The 22258-nt window shown below is 36.0% G+C and overlaps 4 protein-coding genes across 4 annotated transcripts; 2 read left to right on the top strand and 2 right to left on the bottom strand.

Moving 5' to 3' along the window:
- Positions 1 to 558: 558 nt before the first annotated feature.
- On the top strand, positions 559 to 3101 carry LOC110906098. The gene is made up of 6 exons (XM_035983125.1): positions 559 to 685; positions 896 to 980; positions 1065 to 1126; positions 2179 to 2324; positions 2744 to 2799; positions 2914 to 3101. Exons 3-6 carry the CDS (start codon positions 1115 to 1117, stop codon positions 3099 to 3101), a joined length of 402 nt encoding a protein of 133 aa, XP_035839018.1. The 5' UTR covers positions 559 to 685; positions 896 to 980; positions 1065 to 1114.
- A 2671-nt stretch (positions 3102 to 5772) lies between these two features.
- On the top strand, positions 5773 to 8389 carry LOC110904354 (F-box/kelch-repeat protein At1g55270). The gene is made up of 2 exons (XM_022150199.2): positions 5773 to 6294; positions 6862 to 8389. The coding sequence occupies exons 1-2, from the start codon at positions 6220 to 6222 to the stop codon at positions 8110 to 8112; spliced, it is 1326 nt and encodes a 441-aa protein (XP_022005891.1). The 5' UTR covers positions 5773 to 6219; the 3' UTR covers positions 8113 to 8389.
- A 1590-nt stretch (positions 8390 to 9979) lies between these two features.
- LOC110904355 lies at positions 9980 to 11683 on the bottom strand. The gene is made up of 2 exons (XM_022150200.2): positions 11123 to 11683; positions 9980 to 10289 (listed from the first exon to the last, which is right to left on the bottom strand). Exons 1-2 carry the CDS (start codon positions 11600 to 11602, stop codon positions 10245 to 10247), a joined length of 525 nt encoding a protein of 174 aa, XP_022005892.1. The 5' UTR covers positions 11603 to 11683; the 3' UTR covers positions 9980 to 10244.
- Positions 11684 to 18082: 6399 nt separating this feature from the next.
- On the bottom strand, positions 18083 to 18421 carry LOC118486584. The gene has a single exon (XM_035983124.1). The coding sequence runs from the start codon at positions 18419 to 18421 to the stop codon at positions 18083 to 18085; it is 339 nt and encodes a 112-aa protein (XP_035839017.1).
- Between the last annotated feature and the right edge of the window lie 3837 nt (positions 18422 to 22258).

Here is a 22258-nt window from a genome sequence, read left to right as displayed (position 1 = left end):
AGCCACAACACCCACCCACTGTGGCTCCACGAATACAAACCGATTGTCACCGTTGCCGCCGCTGTCACCACCGTCCAACCAGACTCACCATCGCCTCTGTTCCCGGCGTCACAGGCTACCGACGCCATGAAATTATTCTATATATACATTTTGCGTAGGATGTTAGAAACAGTACCAACACGTGTCATCCATCGCTCATACTACATCCATATTTAGGCCATCGACACCACTCCTCCACTTAATACCACTAATCACCAGCGCTCTGCCGGCAGCCACACCGCTACTCCACACGCGCTGGCTCAAACCAACGTTGCCTCACCCTCGATCTTCCCCAAATCGAAGTCGGCGAGATTAGGGCTCCACAACCCAAGCGACGGTTTCGTCAGAGATTAGGGCTCCAACAGGTACGAACAAGCTTTCTAATTTCAGTTATCTTTAGGTTAATGTTCTTATATTTGAGTGTTTTTTTGGGCTCATGCTTGAGTGGAGATGAATTTCAATAGGTATGATTTTTTTTTCTAATTATGTGGCGATAAAGAAAGAAAAGTCTGAGTTTTTTTTTTTTTTTTTTATAGTTTGCAGAGCAATGCTGATTTGTTGTTTGGAGGAATTACAATTGTGGGGGTAGTAGCCATGTGAATTTATCCTAGATCGCATGAAATCCACTATCCCTAATGCTTTTAAGGTGAATGTTTATATTTTTCATGTTCATTGTGGCTCTGTAATTTGTTTATTAATTAAACATTTTAATAAATGTTTTATAGTGTCTCTCGCCGGCAACCTTTTTGGGTGCATTATTTTGCTTCAGTGTGTTTTGTTTCAACAACCCATATGCGTGCATCTATAGTTTTCTTTCTGATTAGAATTTGTGATGCAATGCTATTTTTTTGTTTAGGAAACAGGTAAGCTGCCTTGGGAAGTATAGTGTGAGGGTGTAGAGCCAGAGTAATAGCCGATCATCACTCGATTCGCAAGTTTAGGTACACACTCCTATTTTAATCATTTTTTTACGAATATAAGAATTTGTCGATGATCATGCTTCATATTGCTTATTATTCGTAAAGATGAACTTAAACGGGAATTGCCAAGACAAGCTGACACGATTGATAGGTTCATGAAAATTCAGGTATATTTATGCTAAAAGCCTCCAATTATGTATATACTTCATTAATTAATTGTTTAAATGGACATGTTTGGTATATGCTTTATATCAAATTGGCCAAATATGAGATGTTTTTGCAAATGGCTAATCATATGTGCTTTGCGCATTCTTGACTTGCATATTTTTTCGTCGATATAGGATAGATGCTGATTAAGAGTTACTTTAATTGGGTTTTCTATTATTGTTGCACGACGGAGGGTTTTGTTTTATCAACGGATTTGACCCGATAAACAAAACAATCTGATAAAAGACTAAAGATAACCAGATTGACCAGCAGATCTTGAAGGGGTAACTGTCACTTTTGTTGGGTTGTTGATTAATCACCGCATCCAAATAACTATAAGGCAAAATTTTCACTGCAAGTAAGTTATATAAAAATCCACCATAGTTGCTTAATGTTGAACGTTTCCTATAATATTCCCATATGCAACTTAAACATTGATCGTTTGTTGTATCTTGGCTCGAGCTTAATATTTTGTTACTAATATAGTATACTGAAAGTATGCTGAAATGTTTTCCCATGACCGTGAGGCGTATGAGGTTGCCTGTGAGCATGTACACTCATGTTGTGTTCTTCTAGCAAAAGTGGATTAAGTTTAAGATTAATGGCCAATGGCACACATGGATAGACTATGGAAATTTATGACTTGATTTGTATTTTTTATCTTTTCTTTTATAAGTTAGTAATCTTTGTATTTTTATATTTATCTAATTTTATTTTTTAGATATTAAACCAGGTGGCTTGGGAAAAGCCTTGTGCCTAGAAAAAAATGGTTTCTTTGTGCCTGGTAAAATATGGTTTGCTATTTTGAGACAAGAGTGTAATGATTGTATCTATATAATGCTGCAATTGTTGTTGATGTCATAGAGGAAAGCCCTCAACTGAAATTGTGAGAAAATTCAGAATTATTAAGCACATGTGATAGATTTTACCCCATCACATGCTCTCTTTGATAAAATCAATTGTCCTACAGAAGATGAGGTTAGATGATATTAATTTTTTGTGGAAATAAAAGATACTCTGCCACAACTGCAAGAATGTCCTGCTAGATGGGGATGGTTGTAAGCCCTTTGGTTCTTCCACACCTCCATCGATCCCAGCTAAAGACAAGGGGGTGCTACCTATACCGACACCAGTTAAGCGCGTTGAAGCGATCGTAAGGTATATATCGGCTTACACTTTATTCGTGCCCTGTTTAATAAACCATTTTAATTAAAGATGTGCTATTTACCTTTCTACTCGATCTGAAATGTTATTTACATACCTGGTATATGTTTATTCTATTTTAAAATTAGGAGGCTACAACAGTCGGAAACTTGAGTTCATAAATATAAAAGTGCATTACTCTACATTAAAAAAATAGGAATAAAAAAACTTGGTAACGCGTCACTTCGAATGTGTAAAGACATATAAGGGGAGAAGTTGGCTTTTGAAAAAAAATAAACTTGGTATCGTTATAAATTGAAAGGCAACAAAAAAACTTTCAACTGTAATTGATTGATTTCCATAAACAATGTAATTGTGCATATTTATTTTTAGATAATCGTCTACATAAATGTTTCGTGCTTTTCCTTCGCAGGCCTGCTTATGCAGATTCGGATTCAGAAGAAACAGTTGACAGTGACCCACATGAAAGGTATGCCGTCTGCACTTAGTGTTAGTAATGAAAACCTGTACTACTTTTCGATGCATATATACATAAACATAGTATACCATTTTTAATAGTTTTCTTTTCGTTATTTCGCTGCAGTCAGTTGGCTGGTGATGGGATTGGGGATGACGTTATCCAATAAGATAGGAAGGCGTGCGAGAGTTTATCCGTTTTCCCTTTTTCTGTTTCATGTTTTTTTCCCTTGGAAGACATCTTTTTTCACTTCTTTTTGGCCGGCAAGTTTTGCCAAGAAAACAACTTATGGCCCATGGTTTAATAAACTTTAATCACTCCCCTTTGTAGGCATATTGTCTTACATGTTATGCACCGGCCGTGTCAGACATCTTACCACGAACAAACAATAGCTATTATGCATGCCGTGCATCGCACGGGCTTTTTCCCTAGTAAAAATGAGTAATGTAACCAACACTTTTCTTTCCTCCCCTCACAAATTATTCCCATCTTGATTCTTGAGGTTTGTGATTTTGAGCTAAAAGCATGTATTAAATATTGTATTTAACTATTTATCATCAATTTCATTATTATTTTTTTTCCAATTTCATTGTTCTAACCATTCTTTTTGCATCATGATATGTGCTTTCTAATTTGATAATTTCGTGAACTACAAAGTGAAGTAATTCAGGAGCATGCCATGTGCCTTCTTAAATCCATTGTTTATAAGTTGTAGCATCATGATATGTGACTTCTCAAAACTATTGCTTATATCTATTAATTTTAAAAGTGTACTAAGCAAAATCTCGGACTCTGTCCAATCCAGAAAACCAACTAATCATAATCGAATGAGACAAATCGATCCGGTCATCAATCTAAATTTAAATGCTTTAGCATCTTCGTTTGGGTTTGGTTTAATCGCTTGATGTTTTTATTTGATCGTTATTGATGGTGTATAAATCGCATCCTTTTAAAAAGGAAAATTTTTTATATTTATCTCTAAACTTGCAACATGTCAATATACCGAAAACATGGTCTAAAAGTAATTACATCTCATGCATTTAAAACCCGTTTCTTAAAAATATCCGATATTTAATATTTTACCAAAAATAATATATATATATACATATATATATATAGAGGAAGGTTAACATACAGTACGGCTTAACGTACATCACATACGACAGGTAATTACGCACGTTCATTTTTAAATCACGCACGTTATAACTCAAAAATCCAAAATCACGCATGTTGAAACACAATAATCGCGCATATTGAAAACATTAATCACGCATGTTATAGAACAAATCACGTACGTTGTTGTACGTGAAGTACGTTAAGCCATAATGTACGATATACTTTTTCTATATATGGTTAGGGTAAAATAAAAACTCCTATAAGTTGTGAGAACTTAGAGAACCCGGTCTACGAAAGGTTTTTTCAAAAAATTATTTTACCAAAAATCCTAAAAAAATCATTTTTTTTCTAAAAAAACTACTTTTTTTAAATTTACACCAGCCGTAAATGCTGTAAAAAGCTTATCTGATGGTGATGTCATCAGCTTTTTACAATTGTTGTAAAGGGCCGAAAAACACCACTTCATTTTTTTCTTTTTACAGCCGTATTTGTTACGTTTTAATCTAGGGGTGTGCAAAAAACCGGGGCAACACTCGCATGAGAATGTCGAGTTCTTTAAGTTCTCACAACTCGTGTGAGTTTTCTCTTTATTCGAATGTTATATAGAAAAAGTATATCGTACAATATGCCTTAACGTACCCCTCGCTTGCAGTATGCGCATATAATGTATATATGTGTGGGCGCTCAGGGGACAAAAGTGAAAGTACACCAATTTTAACGTTATTTTACTAATTTCGTGAAAATAATGTTAAAAGAGGGGGATGATTAATCATGCATCATGTGGTGGCGCTGATAGCCGAAAGACAAGGGGTACATACATTAATCGGCAGCTGTCTCAATTGCTGAGTGTTATGTGTCTTATGTCCAAGGTTTGATGCAAAACTACTATCGAGCCGGGGGGTCTTAGTGGAAGAAGTCTCTCTATTCCTACGGGGTAGATATAAGGCTATCTACATCTTACCCTCCTCAGACTCTACCTTAGCTTTGCTATTGGTGTGATTTACTGAGTATGATGATGATGATGATGATGATGATGACGACGTGCCTTAATATACGACGCGTACGCGATGGCAACTTGCACGTTGTGTTTTAAAAAAATAAAATCACATATACAGTAAAATAGTGAAATCGCATGTACAAAATAAAAAAAGTCGCATGTACATTAAAATAGGGGAAATCGCATGTACATAAAAAAGTAAAATCGTATCTACCAATTTTTTTTGCATGTTATAAGGCAATCTCGTACACGTCGTACGATAAGGCATATTGTACAATAACAGGCATATATATATATATATATATATATATAACATTCGAATAAAAAGAAAAATCGTATGAGTTGTGAGAGCTTAATCATAGTAAATTTCTTTTTTCTTCGTAAACTATAACTCTAAAACTAATATAAAACTAAAGGGCTATAAACTCTAAACTAAGGTGAGCAAAAGAAAAAACCTGACCCTACCCGATCATTACCCGACCCGAGAAACGATTAAACATAAATTACATAACCGATTCACTACCCTAAATATAGGGTCGGTTCCGATCCATAGGTCCAAGTCGGGTTTCACCATGAAAAGAACCAAGAACCGCCCCGATCCGACCCTATTTTATATGAAAAATTGGAACCGATCTAAATACCTAGGTACTTGGGTTCGAGTCGGGTTGGGTATATTTTCGGTTCGATTCTCGGTTATTTTCGGTCCGGACCTAAACTTGCTCACCCCTATTCTAAACGATTCTTTCACCATCCAAACATCATGACAAGTATGCAACCAATACTTTATATCTTTTTATATTATTATCATCAATCAATTTTTATCACAAACCAAGGATTTATAAAAGGCATACACTTCGTTGACCTACCATGTTAATTAATTTTATAAAATAAACCTTTTTAAAGTCTTGAGTTCATTACCCAATCACCAGCAAATCACTTGTTATTTATTATTTTCCAAACTCAGAAACAAGATTTTTATTCAATTTAATGCAATATAACCTACCATAATTAACAACAAAATCAACACGGGTCCAGATGTGATTTCTCATTTCTCCCCTTTCGTTCTTCAATTCGCTTCAAAATCTCTACACACACACTTCTCATCTTACCATTTTTTTTTTGTTTTATAAAATTACAAAAGGGTTTTGTTTTGTTTTGTTTAATTGTTTGATCCTCTGGATTTGTCATTTCTTCATCGGTTATTGTAACCCCGGATCAGATTTCAAGACTGTTTTGTCTGTCTCTCGTTTTTCTTGATCTGAGATAGATACAAGTCCTGTATCTATTTGTGTGTATGAAATTGGGCAATTGTGAGTTAGATGGCTCAATTGTCTGAACCTCAAGGCTCTTCTAATGCTGTTCAACCAAGGGGTTTTCGTCTTCAAGCTCCACTGGTGAGTTTACATATAGCTTTTCTGTTCAGACGAAACCCAGATGAAATTGTTGTGACATGAGTGATTTCTCTTGAATTTTTGTCAATTGGGTGTGATATAGGTTGTGGGTTTTGTTTCTTTTACTGAATCTGTTGGTTTATGAGTGGTAATTAGAGATGTGTTTAGATGAAATTGATTGAATATTTGAAGTTATGATGTGGGTTTTTGCTAATTTTAACTTAATTTTGTGGGTTTTTGTTTTCACTTGAATTTTGGGGATAAATGTATATTTGGATTTGTTGAATGTTGAGCATGCTTGTTTGAGTACTACCTTAGTATGTGTACTTGATTGTGTTATCTGTGAATATATTCCATCAAATCTGAAGTCAACACTGCAAACAGTGGGTCAGATTTGGGGTATTTGTGATGAATTTTACTGATTTTTGTCTCTTAGATGGTGATTATGAAGTTTATTGCTGAATGTTTGCAGCAGGGTAATGTGTTTTATTGAAGTTATTTATCAAATTTGAGAAAGTAAAATGAGTTTATTTATATATATTTGCGTCCTAACACGGATAAACGATTCAGGTGGAGTCGGTTTCTTGCTACTGCAGAGTTGACGCAGGTTTAAAAACAGTAGCTGGAGCCCGAAAATTCGTCCCCGGGTCAAAACTATGCATCCAGCCGGATATCAACCCGCGTGCACACAAGTCGAAAAACGGGCGCAGGGAACGGACCAGGATTCAACCGCCTCTCCTAGCTGGACTCCCAGACGACCTAGCTATTGCGTGTTTAATCCGGGTCCCACGAGCCGAGCATAACAAGCTTCGCTTAGTATGCAAACGATGGTTCAGGCTTCTCTCTGGTAATTACTTCTATTCCCTTAGAAAGAGTCTTGGAATGGCAGAAGAATGGGTTTACGTTTTCAAAAGAGACCGTGATGGAAGAATTTCGTGGCATGCTTTCGACCCGGTTTACCAACTCTGGCAACCGCTGCCACCTGTCCCGGTGGAATACGGTTATGCACTCGGGTTCGGGTGTGCGGTTTTGAGCGGGTGTCATTTATATCTATTTGGAGGTAAAGACCCGCTTAAGGGTTCTATGAGACGGGTTATTTTCTACAGTGCGAGAACGAATAAATGGCATAGAGCTCCTGATATGCTTCGAAAAAGGCATTTTTTCGGAGCGTGCGTGATTAACAACTGTCTTTATGTGGCGGGTGGCGAATGTGAGGGGATTCACCGGACCTTACGGTCAGCGGAAGTTTACGACCCGAATAAACATCGATGGAACTTTATATCAGATATGAGCACGGCTATGGTGCCGTTTATAGGAGTCGTTCATAACGGGAAGTGGTTCTTGAAAGGGCTCGGGGCCCACCGGGAGGTCCTAAGTGAAGCGTATAGTCCAGAAACAAACACGTGGGGGTCAATAACGAACGGGATGATTAGCGGTTGGAGAAACCCGAGTATTTCTATGAACGGGCAGCTTTATGCGTTGGATTGTCGTGATGGATGCAAGATTAGGGTTTACGATGAAGCATCGAGTTCTTGGAAGAGATTTATTGATAGTAAGGTTCATTTAGGGAGTTCACGCGCGTTAGAGGCTGCGGCTCTTGTTTCGTTAAACGGGAAGCTGTGTATTATTAGGAATAATTTGAGTATAAGTTTGGTTGACATATCGAGCCCAAACAAAGAAGTAGCTAGCAATCCTCAGATTTGGGAGAACATTGCTGGAAAGGGTCAGATCAAAACATTGTTTACAAATTTATGGTCGAGTTTATCGGGTCGAAACAGTCTCAAGAGCCACATTGTGCACTGTCAAGTGCTTCAAGCGTGATGAACCGTCAATGTCGATTGTTGAAGAATCTGTGTTTCTGTACGTGGTGTGGCGATTGATTCAATGGGTGCAAATAAGAACACAATGAGGGAGGATTCAAGAGACGAGGGGCATGATGGCGATTGGCAAATTAAGAGGTGAGGTAGGTTTGTACAAAAATTTAATGTAAGAACTCAATGGTGAGAAAGCATGAATCTTTAAACTCATTCTGTGGCTGTTATGCCCTGTTTTTGAGATCTTTGTGGCTTGCGTAATTGAATTCTGTTTTGATTACTAATCTTGAATAATTTTGTTGGGTCGGCGGGTTGACGGTTTTGAGTTGAACTGATCAACCCGAAACAACCGATATATTTATTTTTGTCGTGTCGGACCCGCTTAAAATCATGGCATGTCTGGGTCGACCCGTTTAGTGGTTATTTGCATATCTAAATAATGCTAGTGACTTGGTAACAATTTAAACAACCACTTACTCTGAATCAAATGAAACATTTTTTTGGTGTGTTTTTAATTGTTTTTATTTTGTGAACATTTAAAAACCAGTTTTCTATATATGGATAGTTTTGAACTAATGAATAAAGTTGTTGGAAATTAAGAGTTGATAGAAATTTCAGGACTGAAAATTAATAGTTTGAGAGAAGTTTAAAAATTTAAACATCTTACTTTAAATATTTTCAAATGACCACTCTAAAATTATTTTAAAAAAAGATAAAAACAAACCCTTAAACAGGTTAATAGGTTAACCAACTAATTGATGAGTTGTGCTCACTATATATTAAACGTGTCATGTTCGAGTTGACCTGTTTAATAGATCGGGTCGTATTAGCTGACCCATAGGTCGATTGTTTTCGTTTTGTGTCAGGATTTGCCACCCTTGTTTTAACTCGTCTCTTCAGTGGTGAAGCTTGAGATTTTGGACCGAGGGAACGGAAATTACCGGACCTAAAAATTTCTACAAAACCAGGGGGTTGAAAACGTATATACCCAAAAATTTCTATACAAAACTAGATACTCTCCACTGCTGAGCGAAAAGTTCGGGGGGTCGGCCGCCGCCCCCTCCCACTCCTTAAAAGCTTCGCCCATGCGTCTCTTGATTGGTTACGTTGAATGTGACTCGAAAATTAGAAAATGGGTCGTGACTACCTTCTAAACGAGTAAACAACTCAACGGTTTTTTTTTTCATTTATAGGGTGGAAAAGAAAACTGGAACCTATGAGACTACCCGAAACATTTGTACGCCTATGAGATTGGTTTTAAAACTTCCGCAAGCTTGGAACGACTATTGCATTAAATGACACCAGCTTGATTATCTGATCATGTTACCCGAACGGTAATCGAATATATTAATATGTTATATAATTATAAAAAGAACATAAGATCTAATGTTGAAGTTGTTAGAAACTTAAAACTTTAAAATAACTGAAATTTTTAAAGGGTAGCCTGTTATTAAGACATTTCAAGTTGGTCTTTTTTTAAGTGAGTTTAAGATGAGATCATTAGTAATAGGCGTTCCAACGTAAGACTATAAGACTATAAAAGGGTATAGCCGCACACAGGAGCGAGCAACGGGTCAAAACTAGACCACCGAACAGAAACCAAAATAGAGCCAAAAGCAAACGCGTATAGCCGCACGCAGGAGCAAGCAACGGGTCGAAACTAGACCACCGAACAGAAACCAAAATAGAGCCAAAAGCAAACTCGAGGACGGGAACGTCAAAGTGCGGGCCGTCCCAGGTTTTTTTTCGGGTTGATTGGGTCGCTGCAAGGCGCGCTCGACGGCTATGAAACATGAGTTCATAATCGAGTATGAGCGGATTATCAAATCCAGTCCCACTGTTGTCCCTATTCATTTACTCTTGAAGCTAATTGGTAACACACAACACTAAACACATTCATGAGTTGCTAATACAAGATATAGTAGTCATTGCATAGTGGAAAGTTAATACAGACACAATATTATACACTTAGTATTACTAGACTTCAAAAGCTTTTACACAATTATACTTGAACAGAGGCTCAACGGGGCTCAAACATTAGCCTAGCCCAGTGGCTTCTGATCTTCAAAACACAGGATACAAATACAGAAAACTTATTATCCGGTTTTACGTCTACAGCATGACTCCATGGTGCCGCATCTACTCAGTGATCAGCATTTCAACCTCATCAAAAGTCGCCGGAAGCTGGAAAACAACAAAAACTATTAGGAGACTGCCATTTAAGAACTCTACTATATAATCAAAAAAGTACAATCTATAGCAGCATTTTAATCCAGGTCAACAAATGTACAAAAACAAGCATGGATAGCTATAATGAGTTCTGTTTAAGAATTCTACTTGCTTAACACAGGCATTCAGATTAGATGCAAAACTGCAAATACACCATCAATCATCTCCACCTACGGTCACTCCTAACTAGGAATGTACAAAATAAACCAAACCGCAAAACAGGTTAACGTGCAATGTGGATCTTTTCCGGCTGGGAGTCTGTAATATGTAGTTTGGTTTAGATTTTAAACTTTGAAGAAAACGTTTAACCCGAAAGAGTTCAAAAGAACTCAAAAAACTGTACAGATGAAAAATATTTTCTGTGTATTACATAAATGAAAGCATATCTCTTTACATAAAAAGATTACTATAAAAAAAGACTACAATTAAAAGAATAACGATAAAGCTAACCAACTAATGATAATTAAAAACTGTTGATAACAATCCTAATATTCACATACAGCATTAAAATTACAAACAAACAACTAACAGATACATGATAACATAACCTAACCACTTATATACATGTATACACACATATATATATATATATATCTGTATGACTATTAAATACATATACATGATTAAATATGTATATACAAGACATTATTATAGAAACAAATCAAATGTTTAAGATAAAGTGTGCATTTGGGGGTAAATTTGCTATCCACATCAAATCTTACAAATCAGGTGTTAATTGAACACTCCATTATCTAAATCAATCTAGCATTTAAAAACAATTAATATACCTGAGAAACAGGTTTAGATGATTGACCACATGACGAAAGAGCGTTATCCGTACAGGAGTGAACCGTCTCAAACTGATCAATATCAAGCTTCTTATTAATAATCCCAACCGTAAAGTAGATATTATCAGAGCTGGGTAAGTCAACCCTAATTTCATCAACACTAAACCAAAACAAGAACCTCTTGACCTGGATCCCATCCAGATCCGTAATCGACCCCACGTTCAGCTTGCCAGTGATCTTAGTATCGTAATAAACAAGATAATCGAACTGGATGTAGCAAGGTTGTTCGAGTTCAACAACGAAACTTCCGTCATCGGGAGAGAGAGAGTAGGATTTGACGGAATCGGGTAACAGGCCGGTGGGAAGACCGTATTTTTCGAGGATCTGGTAGACGGTGGGTGGATCGCCGGAGAGTGCAGAGGTGGAGGAGATGAGGGTGAGTGTGAGTAGGGTTAGGAGTGTTAGGGTTTTGGCAGCCATTGTTGGTTTGCTGTGGGTGTGGTTGAGTCGGTGGTGAAGTTAGGTGTGGGGATATATATAGAAAGGGATGTTTGGTTAGGTGGACGGATGATGCGTCGATTTTGACAAGATTTGTTGAATGATCGAGCGGTTTTAAGTGATGTGTCAAATTGTTTGGGCGTCATGTGTAAAGGAGTTGAGTCAAGCAAGTGTGAGTTCCACTAGGTTTGAGCTTGTTTCACTTATAAACGAGCATAATGTCACGGAGTAACTTCTGACTCACGTGTATCGACTTAGACTTGATCTAAGTTAAGCTTTTGTGCCCAACGATGATAAGGTTTTGTGGGAATCAAGTGATGATTGCAAGTGTTGCTTACAAAGAAACAACTTAGTATTGATTACACGATGTTTACAAGGGAGAGTTTACAAGTACAAGTGTGGTAACTTGTTAAGATGTTGGGTGATCTCCAAATGAGACCCTTTCACCTATTTATACTAGTTAGCTATTCTAGAGAATTCTCTAACTAGAGAATTCTATACAAAATATCTTGGATTTTTATAAGCTGCATTCTAGAATGTTCATTCAAAATATCTATGCTTTCTAAGTGATTTCATGGGTTTTCTAGAGGATTCTTGGATGCGGAAATATCAGCCCTTTCTAGATCCTTAAAGGCTGTTCTAGAACCTTCCGATGGTGCCAGATCGTTCCAGCAACTTGTAGGCTGTTCCGGAAACTTCCGGGCAGCCCTAGACACCTCCTTAGTGTTCCGGAATCTTCCGGAACTCACGAAAAACGTTTTGTATTTAGGCGGATCGTGACATTCTCCCCCACCTAAATTCACGACGTCCTCGTCGTGGTACTTGCGTGGCTGATGCCTTGTTCTCACGATCCGCATGGCGGATAATGCTTTGTGTTGGTACCTTATATCCGTCTCCAAGGGTGCCGTGTGAACTTCTTTGCCCTTAATGATGTACATGGTGTTGAGAAAGGGTGCTGGAATGGCGTTGGATCTCCGGAAGAATGCCATCCCGAGCACGATCTTGTAGTCATCCATGGGAACGACCGAGAAAGTGACCTTTCCGTTCCATGTCCCGACCTTGGCCTTAGCGTTATAGGTGACTCCTTCGATTACTTTGGGGTCTCCGCCAACAGCCTTCATCATTAGTCCCCCTTGCGTGCTGATCCGTAAACCAAGTCTTTTGGCCTCGTCCCTAGTAATGAAATTGTGACTGGCTCCGGTATCAACTAAGGCTTTTGCGTGTTGCCCGTTAATCTCGAGTGTTATGAATCGAAGGCCTTTTGGGTCCTCATTTGTAGAATTTTCCTTGGTCTTACTCGAGCGTTCATGGGCTATTCTTAGCGGCTTTGTTTGTTGTGTCCTTAAAGCATTAAGGACTTGGAGTTGCATCGCTCCTAGACGAGCCTCCCCGCTATCTTCGGCTTCATCGTCTTCAGCCCTGATAAGGGCTGTTAACTTAGACTTCTTTGGACAATTGCGTGCATCGTGCGGCCCTTCGCAAATGAAGCATCCTCTTCTCGCAGGTTGGTTGTTGTTGTATCTTGGGGGTTTTGGACCTTCTATCCTCCGAGTGTAACTTTGTTTTGCTCCCCCACCAATGTCGTCATCAGGTTCTTCGACTACGGGTTTGTTTGGGCGTTTTTCTTTAAGATCGATCAAGCTTTCAGCTACGGCGATGGCAGTAGCTAAATCTTGAACATTGCGACGATCCAATTCTGTTCTAGCCCAATATTGTAACCCGTCGAGGAAGTAGAAAAGGGAATCCTTTTCCGACAGATCGGGGATTTCAAGGACAAGTGTTGTGAATTCTTTGACATAGTCCTTGAGGGTTCCGGTATGCTTGAGCTTTCTCAATTTGCTCCTAGCTTCGTGCTCAGCATTGACCGGGTAGAATTGTTTCTTTAGTTCTTGGACAAATTCAGCCCAAGTGTTAATAGTGCACGTACCTTTGGTGATGTCCGTGTAGCGACGTCTCCACCATAGTGCTGCTGTGTCTTTTAGGAACATGCTGGCCGTCTTGATTTTGGTGGCATCGTCCTTGATTTGCACTCCACCCAAGTATTGTTCCATCTCCCATACGAAGTCGTCAACCGCTCGTGCTTCTCTTTTGCCAAGGAACGGAGATGGTTTTGGGATCTCCACCCTAGGAGTGAAGAGATCGGTGTTGGCTGAATGCACAACTACTTGTTTATTTTCCTTCACTTTTGCTTCTAGGTCCAAGAAGCTGTGGTGACAATCTCGAATACTATTCTCCACCTCATTTCGTAGCTTCGACATTTCCTCCTTGAACAATGTCGTAAGCTCGTGACGCCAAACTCCCATGAGAGACTTGACGTCGTCTTTGAAAGTTTCGAAATCAGTTTCCAACGCTTGTACTCGTTGGAATGCAAGATCGAGTTGCGCACCCAATTCAGTGACTGCCACCTCGGTGTCACCAATGCGCTTGTCATATGTTGCCTCTCGTTCTTTCTTAGTGGTGCGTCTTTCATCGCCTTTTGTTTCGGTTGCCATCCCGAATGAATCGTCCCGCTCTGATACCACTTTGTCACGGAGTAACTTCTGACTCACGTGTATCGACTTAGACTTGATCTAAGTTAAGCTTTTGTGCCCAACGATGATAAGGTTTTGTGGGAATCAAGTGATGATTGCAAGTGTTGCTTACAAAGAAACAACTTAGTATTGATTACACGATGTTTACAAGGGAGAGTTTACAAGTACAAGTGTGGTAACTTGTTAAGATGTTGGGTGATCTCCAAATGAGACCCTTTCACCTATTTATACTAGTTAGCTATTCTAGAGAATTCTCTAACTAGAGAATTCTATACAAAATATCTTGGATTTTTATAAGCTGCATTCTAGAATGTTCATTCAAAATATCTATGCTTTCTAAGTGATTTCATGGGTTTTCTAGAGGATTCTTGGATGTGAAAATATCAGCCCTTTCTAGATCCTTAAAGGCTGTTCTAGAACCTTCCGATGGTGCCAGATCGTTCCAGCAACTTGTAGGCTGTTCCGGAAACTTCCGGGCAGCCCTAGACACCTCCTTAGTGTTCCAGAATCTTCCGGAACTCACGAAAAACGTTTTGTATTTAGGCGGATCGTGACAATAAGCTCAAAAAAAAAAAAGTTTGTTTAATAAATGAGTTCAAGACCGAGTTTTAATTATTCAATAAAAAAAAGGTAACGAATGAAAATTATTAGAAAATAGTTGAATTAAGACCACTCGTAATGGTTAATGCCGCCTAAGGGGCATTTTCCGTCATATGGCATCATAACGTCCCTTCAAAAACATGTAATGGTTAAACGCCCCTAAATGCTCTTTCAATCATTACTTTCCAATGTTTTTCTTTTCATTTGGCGTTATACAAGAAATACATCTCTTTCTTTGTGTCCATATAACGCCTAAGAGACAGTGTTAGGGGCGTTATCAAACACCTTCACTCTTCTATAAGAGTATTCACATCTATTAATATATCATCATTCCTATAATTATACTAAAAATCACTATTTATTCTCTCTCATTTTCAGTTAAATAATAATTTTTTGTACCTTGATTATTATCTTTTTTCTCCTCACCACTTACAAACAATTTCAAAAAATATTAAAAAATTAATATGGGTGAACAATGACCCCAAATATACATATAAACACTAACATTTTCTCTCTTATCCACTTACAACCATTTCATATAGTATAAGGAACTCACTCACAAATATATAGGGGAAACGAATGTGAATGCTCTAATGCCCATTACGCATGATTTAAATAAAAACCAAATAAGTTAAAAACGTATACTATTTAGATTATATGGGTCAAGGCCAAACATTATTTTACTAAACTAGGCCATTGCCTAACGCCCCACAATACTTTGGGGCCTCCAAATTCTAACAAGCTTTTTCTTTATAACTTTATATTGATAATATGATTTAATTTAAACAAAAAAATTTGTCATCTTGCAAGGCCATGGAGTCAATTATATTCACAAGAATGAAGATTGAATTCTTCATCCTAAAACTCCTATTTTTTTTTTAAATATAAGAGGCTCCAAATTTTATTTTCTTCTAGACCCTAAAATGATTAAGTTGGCCCTCATATGGGTGAAATTTAAACTTAAAAACACATATTTTGTAGCAAAGTTTAAATAAAACATTAAAATTGAAAACAAAAAACAAAATACCCAACCCGGCCCATCCCGCCACCTCATTTTGACAGCATCCTTTTCCACAAACAAGCCGGCACAAGGCAGCGGCCCATCTTACCAAAGCATCCTTTTCCACATACTAACCAGCACAACGCAGACATCGCTCCATGGGTTCCCACAGTCGCCTTATCCTCCTCGTAGTAATAATTTCTTTGAGTATATCAGATTTAACGTAAGTACCTAACTCAAACTCATGGTCACAAGGGATGTAAATACTAACTGAATATATAACTTGTTACGTATCTTATTTATTTTAGTTTTATTACTATTGTTAACTCAAGGGATTAGGATGTTATTTTGGTTTAGTTTGGGGGTGTCTTGTGTAAGTGTCTTATTTATTTAATGGGTTTACGTATGGAATGAAAATCAAGCAGAATTTGAGTCAAATTTCCTTCTATCTCTTAGCTTTCTTCTTCCCCAAGGTTTTAACCCTATCAAGGGTATCAGAGCCGTTCCGATCTCCGGTCGGAATTACTTTCGGTTACCATGACTAACACTCGCAATCAAGAAATTGACAGCACTCTCAAGGAACATGGCAAGGCAATCTCAAATCTCCAAGAAACCCTAGCCGCCATGTTGAAACAACAAGAACAATCGATGAAACAACAAGAAGAGATCTTACGAGCACTCAAGGAGTATTCAAGCGGTGGCAGTTTTAGTGGCGGCGGAGGCGGCTTCAGCGGCGGCGGCCCTGATAAAGGGCTATTTAGCGATGATTCGCGGACGGGTACTCGGCCTATGCGGGTCGGGAAGGTTGAATTTCCTCGGTTTTCAGGTGAAGATGTGGAGGATGGGCTGCAACCCGAAGATGTCAAAATAACACCTCCGGTTAACGCTTCAAAACTTCCGTTGCTTCCAGATCCAATAGAAGTCCCTAGGCCACCAACTTATAAACCAGCAACTATTAACGCGAAGCACTTGTCAGGTGAGGAACTAGAGTTAAAAAAGTCAAAAGGAGAATGCTTTTGGTGCACTGAAAAGTTCGTTCCAGGACACAAGTGCAAAAAGAAACAACTTTTTGTGATTAATGTGGGAGGCGATGAGGAAACTGAACAAGACGACAATGGTTAAGGATTGAATTGAAGAGCTTACTTTTTGAGGGCAAAAAGTAGGTTAAGGGGGGAGTATTGTTACGTATCTTATTTATTTTAGTTTTATTACTATTGTTAACTCAAGGGATTAGGATGTTATTTTGGTTTAGTTTGGGGGGTGTCTTGTGTAAGTGTCTTATTTATTTAATGGGTTTACGTATGGAATGAAAATCAAGCAGAATTTGAGTCAAATTTCCTTCTATCTCTTAGCTTTCTTCTTCCCCAAGGTTTTAACCCTATCATAACTCAATTACAGTTTGTATATTGATGTTGTGACCCATAACTAACAAGGTAGAGATTACAAGTTTAGAGAACCATTGGCTGGTTTTCTCCTAATGATTTAAGTATAAATTTATTATTTTTAATCAAGAGAACATATATGATCTCACCATTAAGCTTTTATGCGTTGTTCTTTCTTTGTCTATAAAGTATAAACTTGAAAATGTTGTTTTAAATTTTGTCTCAGAATTTAACTACGGTACTAGCTAGTATGTCGTAGCAAATAAAAAAGTATTGAGTCCAGTGGTAGATCCGTAAACCTTTTTTCATTTGCTTCATTGTGGTAGATTCACACTAATATTTTCCAAATCAAGGTTCTCACTATTTTTTTCCAAAACCGAATGGGTTGCTAGAAACCCATAAAACAGGGCTGGACCCCCCACTGATTGAGTCTAAACACCGATTAAGATTAGTTTAAATATCATATCTGTTTTGTATTTATATTTTAAAGCCTTATGCCCAGGATAGACCAGTGTGTATAGGCCTCTTGTCACGTTATGTTAAATTTGTATTGAGAGACAATGTAAACTTAGGAATGAATTTAGAGATAAGACTAAAGAAATTGTGTTTATCTCGATCAACAAGTCCCTTAATTAACGGATTACATTATTTTCATTTTTTTTTTAATCTAAACAACACTAGTTAGATAAATCTTGAACTACTGAGAAAAGTTGATATTACATGGTAACAAGGATTTCCCAAATACTGGTACACTTTTTATTAGAACGACTAATCCACACACCCTCTAAGCATACTACTCTTAATTCTACACCAATAGGCTGAAACCCTCAACCACTTGGGAAGAAACACCGTTACTTTTAAACAAGTAATAGTTCTAGGTAGCTAACTAATTATATTAGGAACTTGTACAAATTAAAGCTAAAAAGAAAACCATGGAGGGAATTGAAGGCTAGTGGGATATGATGAAGAAGAGTACAGCAAGAACCAAGGTTATGCCCCATGGAGACCCGCCTGCTCGATGAATGTCATCTGGGTCGGACCCTGGCAGAGGAATGCTGAACCGGTTAGGCGTTGAGGAGAGCCAGTGAACCACAATGATCAAGACCAAAGGTGCAATCATCAGCAGATTATGTAGCATCTCAGCTGCTGTACACATGACAGCCTCATACACAAAGTATCCCAAGATAACACATAACACCATCAGTGCTATGGTCATGAGCCACTGGTCCCATGGAACGAAACTTGAAGAAGGGCTACTTGTCCCATGCTCATTGTCTTCTGAACCCATTGATCGATGAAGGAAAGAGATGAATGATGATGTATTTCTAAAGATTCACAATGTATTGATATGCATTAATCATTATAATTGGCAATTATTGTCCTTTCTACTGTCACATTTAGTTATATGGACCATTTATTGATGGTGATTTTACAAATGGCAGTACTAAGATACGAATCTATGAGCAATTTTATCGATATGACGATATTGGGCTTTCGAAACCCCCAAATCTCTCACTCATTTCGTCTACCCGCTGGACTGTGGTGGTCCTGGCGGGTAGGGGTCACCTCTTCAGACTGAAACCCAACTCGAATTTAGCCCACATGAATATATATTGGGTAAATAGATTAATGAAGTTTTTATTATTTACAAATTTATAATTCTAGAAACTACTTGTTTTTATCTAACCTTTTCACTGTTTAAAAAACTTCCTGCCTTTTAATAAAAAAAAAAAAAAAATCTTTCTTATTAGAGATTAGTTTACCCTTGATTGTTGATGAGTTTTCCCAAAGGAGATTTGATGGATTTTGAAGGAATATTATTTGATCAACATTGTTTTAGCTTGGATAAGGAAACCTAACCTTCTTAATAATAACAATAAAATTATGAAAAAAAAAATAGAGTAAATTCTCAAAATTATCGTGAGATTTAGGTATGTTTGTCAGTTTCATCCAAAACAATTTTTTTTGTACCATATTGCCCTTCATTTTTTGGATTTTTTGTCATTTTCATCCAAACGTCTAGCTTTTTGCCAAAATCGTCCCAGAGATTTGAGATTTTTTGTCATTTTCATCCAAATATTTGACAAAAAAAAATAAAGCAAATTAGACTTTTTGATGAAAATGACAAAAAAATCTTAAAAGTGAAGGACTATTTAGTACAAAAAAAGTTGTTTTGAATGAAACTGACAAATATATCCAAACCTCATGGACAATTTTAGTAATTTACTAAAAAAATTTTAATATGAATATTAATAATGGGACACTTTCAATTCAAATGAGAGCCCCACTTAAGTATAGAGAAGTCAAGAGAACCCTACTTCTTGAATGAGTTTTGCAACTAAATTTTGCACAAAGGTAGAGTAACATTTAACAAAGACATATGTAAAAAAAATGAAAAAAAAATTACGAGCTGACTTTTTTTCAACTTGTAATTTTCATTACGGTGTTGTAAATCACTGTACCCAGGATGGCAAAGTGAATCTGCCTCACCGTAAAAGATGACCTACGAAGTTTTTTTTTTTTGGAAAGGCACTTTAAAAAAGTGGCGAATTTTTTTTTTTTGAAAAAAACTTTTGGAAGTCAGGTTCTCACGAGTTCTGTCAACTCAAGATGATTCTTATATAAACCATCCACTGTTGAGTGATAGTTAGAAAATGGTGGAAACTTCGGAGAAAACATTGTTTTAATATGAAAATGCTTAGGTGCCAGCATAGTATTTGTATGGTACTCGGTATAAATAACCAACTATGTTGCTTCAATCATGCATATTGGTTTCAACTTAGTGGTACAGGGGAGTGGTTATTGGGAAACACTAAAAAAGTAGAGAACCGGAAAACCATGCATTTAACAAGTTAAAAATTCAACTTAACATGTTAAAAATCATTCTTTTTTAAAAATATTTTCAGCGTTTTTCCTTATAAACACATGTAGAAGCATTTTTAATAAAAAAAATTCAAAAATTAAAAATATAAACAAAAAATGTTTAAAAAATAGTTCAAAAAATGTTAATTTTTTTTACAAAAAAGTTTTTTATTGGATTAGCTTCTACACATTTTTCTATGCAAAAGGGTCGAAAAAAATTAAAAAATTAACATGTTAAGTTGAATTTTTAAGATATATTTAACATTTTAAATGTATTGTTCCCCAATGAACCTCAATCTAGTGGTATAATAGTATTAGTCTTCTCTGGAATATTCGTGAAAATAAAAAAAAGAAAAAAATTACTTTTATACTTGACTTGAATTTATTATTGTTTCTTTTAGTATCGCTGAAATTGAATCTTACAAATTTTAAAGAGTAAACTGTCAAAATGGTTGGTTACTTTTGTCACTTTATTCCAAAACTCAAACCTTTTTAAATCTGGGTCCCTGTGGTTTCAATTTTGTTGTCATTTTCATCCAAAATCAAAATATGATCAGATTTTTGAATTAACATCCACCTTTTTTGTTTTATTTCTCCCTTTTAATGAAGGGGCAAAATGGTGAGATGTTTTTAATTTTTTTATAATAAACCGTTTAAACACCAATTTGCCCATCATTTAAAGGGAAGAAAAAGACAAAAAGAACTGGATGTTAACTTAAAAATCTGCCTAAATTTTGATTTTGGATGAAAATGGCAATAAAATTGAAACCATAAAGACCTATATTTAAAAGTTTTGAGTTTTTGACTAAAGTGGTGAAAGTGACCAAATCTCAAGGACCATTTTGGCACTTTACTCAATTTTAAAAAACTGCCGCATCACACATGTTTCGTCCCGCCCGTAGCATATCATAAACCGCCTCATCAAGATACGCTATGTTGTGACTAGACTTGGCAAAACAAGCTCATTCATTCCATTTTGGGTTGATATGGGTATTTTAAATTTTAAGATGGGTTAAGATGGCTCAAACAAAATTAGTCACTAGGTTAGGATGGGTTATGAAATGGTGGATAAAAAAGAGTAGGTCATGATGGGTATGAGATAAAACCCAAGCGTGTCAGAATGGGTGTGAGATAAAATTACCTAACTCATTACTACTCGTAGATATCTATTCACAACTGTGACTTCACCGATCGCCGCCGAAGTACTCTCCCGTCGTTCTTCGTTAAAAAATAATAAAAATTTTAAAAATCATAAAAAAATTAAAAATAAAAAAGAATTCTAAGAAATCTGAAAATTCTAAAAAAATCAAAAAATTCTTAAAAATCAAAATATTATAGAAATTCTAAAAAATCCAAAAAATTTAAAAATCCAAAAAATTCTACAGAATAAAAAAATTCTAAAAATTCCAAAAAATTATAAAAAAAAACTAAAAAATCAAAAAAAAAATAAAAGTCCAAAAAATTCTAACAAATCGAAAAAATTCTAAAAAATCAAAAAAATTCTAAAAAATCCAAAAAACTCTAAAAAATATAAAAAATCAAATAAATCAAATAAATTCTAAAAATAAAAAAAATATAAAATATCCAAAAAAAATAAAAAATTTAAAAAATTCTAAAAAATAAAAAAAAATTAAAATTTCCAAAAAATTATAAAAAATAAAAAAATTCTAAAAACATCAAGAAAATAATAAAAAATCCAAAAAATTCTAACAAACCCCAAAAAATTCTAAAAAACCAAAGAAATTATAAAAAAACAAAAAAAAAATCTAAAAAATCCAAAAAAATCTAAAAAAGTAAAAAAAATTCTAAAAAATAAAAAAAATCTAAAAATCCAAAGGCAAATTGGAAAATAATAATACCATCTTTTTGAAATTGGCCGATAATAATCTCAAGTCAGTTATTAGCCAATAATAATCCGACCTCGTCCAATTTTTTTGTAAAATAGACCGCCGTTAAAATAAGCTTAACGGAGTTAAGTTTTTTTTTTTCCGAATTACAAACCGATGTTTTAGGGCTTTTGATCAGAACAAGGATATGAGTCGATTGATGTAAAACTTGACTCGAAAATAAAAAATCAAAAAATTCTATGGTTTTTTTATTTTTTATATTTTCTATAATCAAAAAATTTGGGCTTTTTTATAATTTTTTTTTAGAATTTTTTTGATTTCTTATAATTTTTTTATTTTAGATTTTTTTTTGATTTTTTAGATTTTTTTTTATTTTTTAGAATTTTTTTTTAAAATACCCATTGTGAACTATACTC

The sequence above is a fragment of the Helianthus annuus genome, chromosome 14 (assembly GCF_002127325.2).
Source record: "Helianthus annuus cultivar XRQ/B chromosome 14, HanXRQr2.0-SUNRISE, whole genome shotgun sequence".
In the NCBI taxonomy this organism is placed as follows: Eukaryota; Viridiplantae; Streptophyta; class Magnoliopsida; order Asterales; family Asteraceae; genus Helianthus; species Helianthus annuus.
Note: the sequence above shows the minus strand (reverse complement) of the source record. Positions and strands in the feature narration are given on the sequence as shown.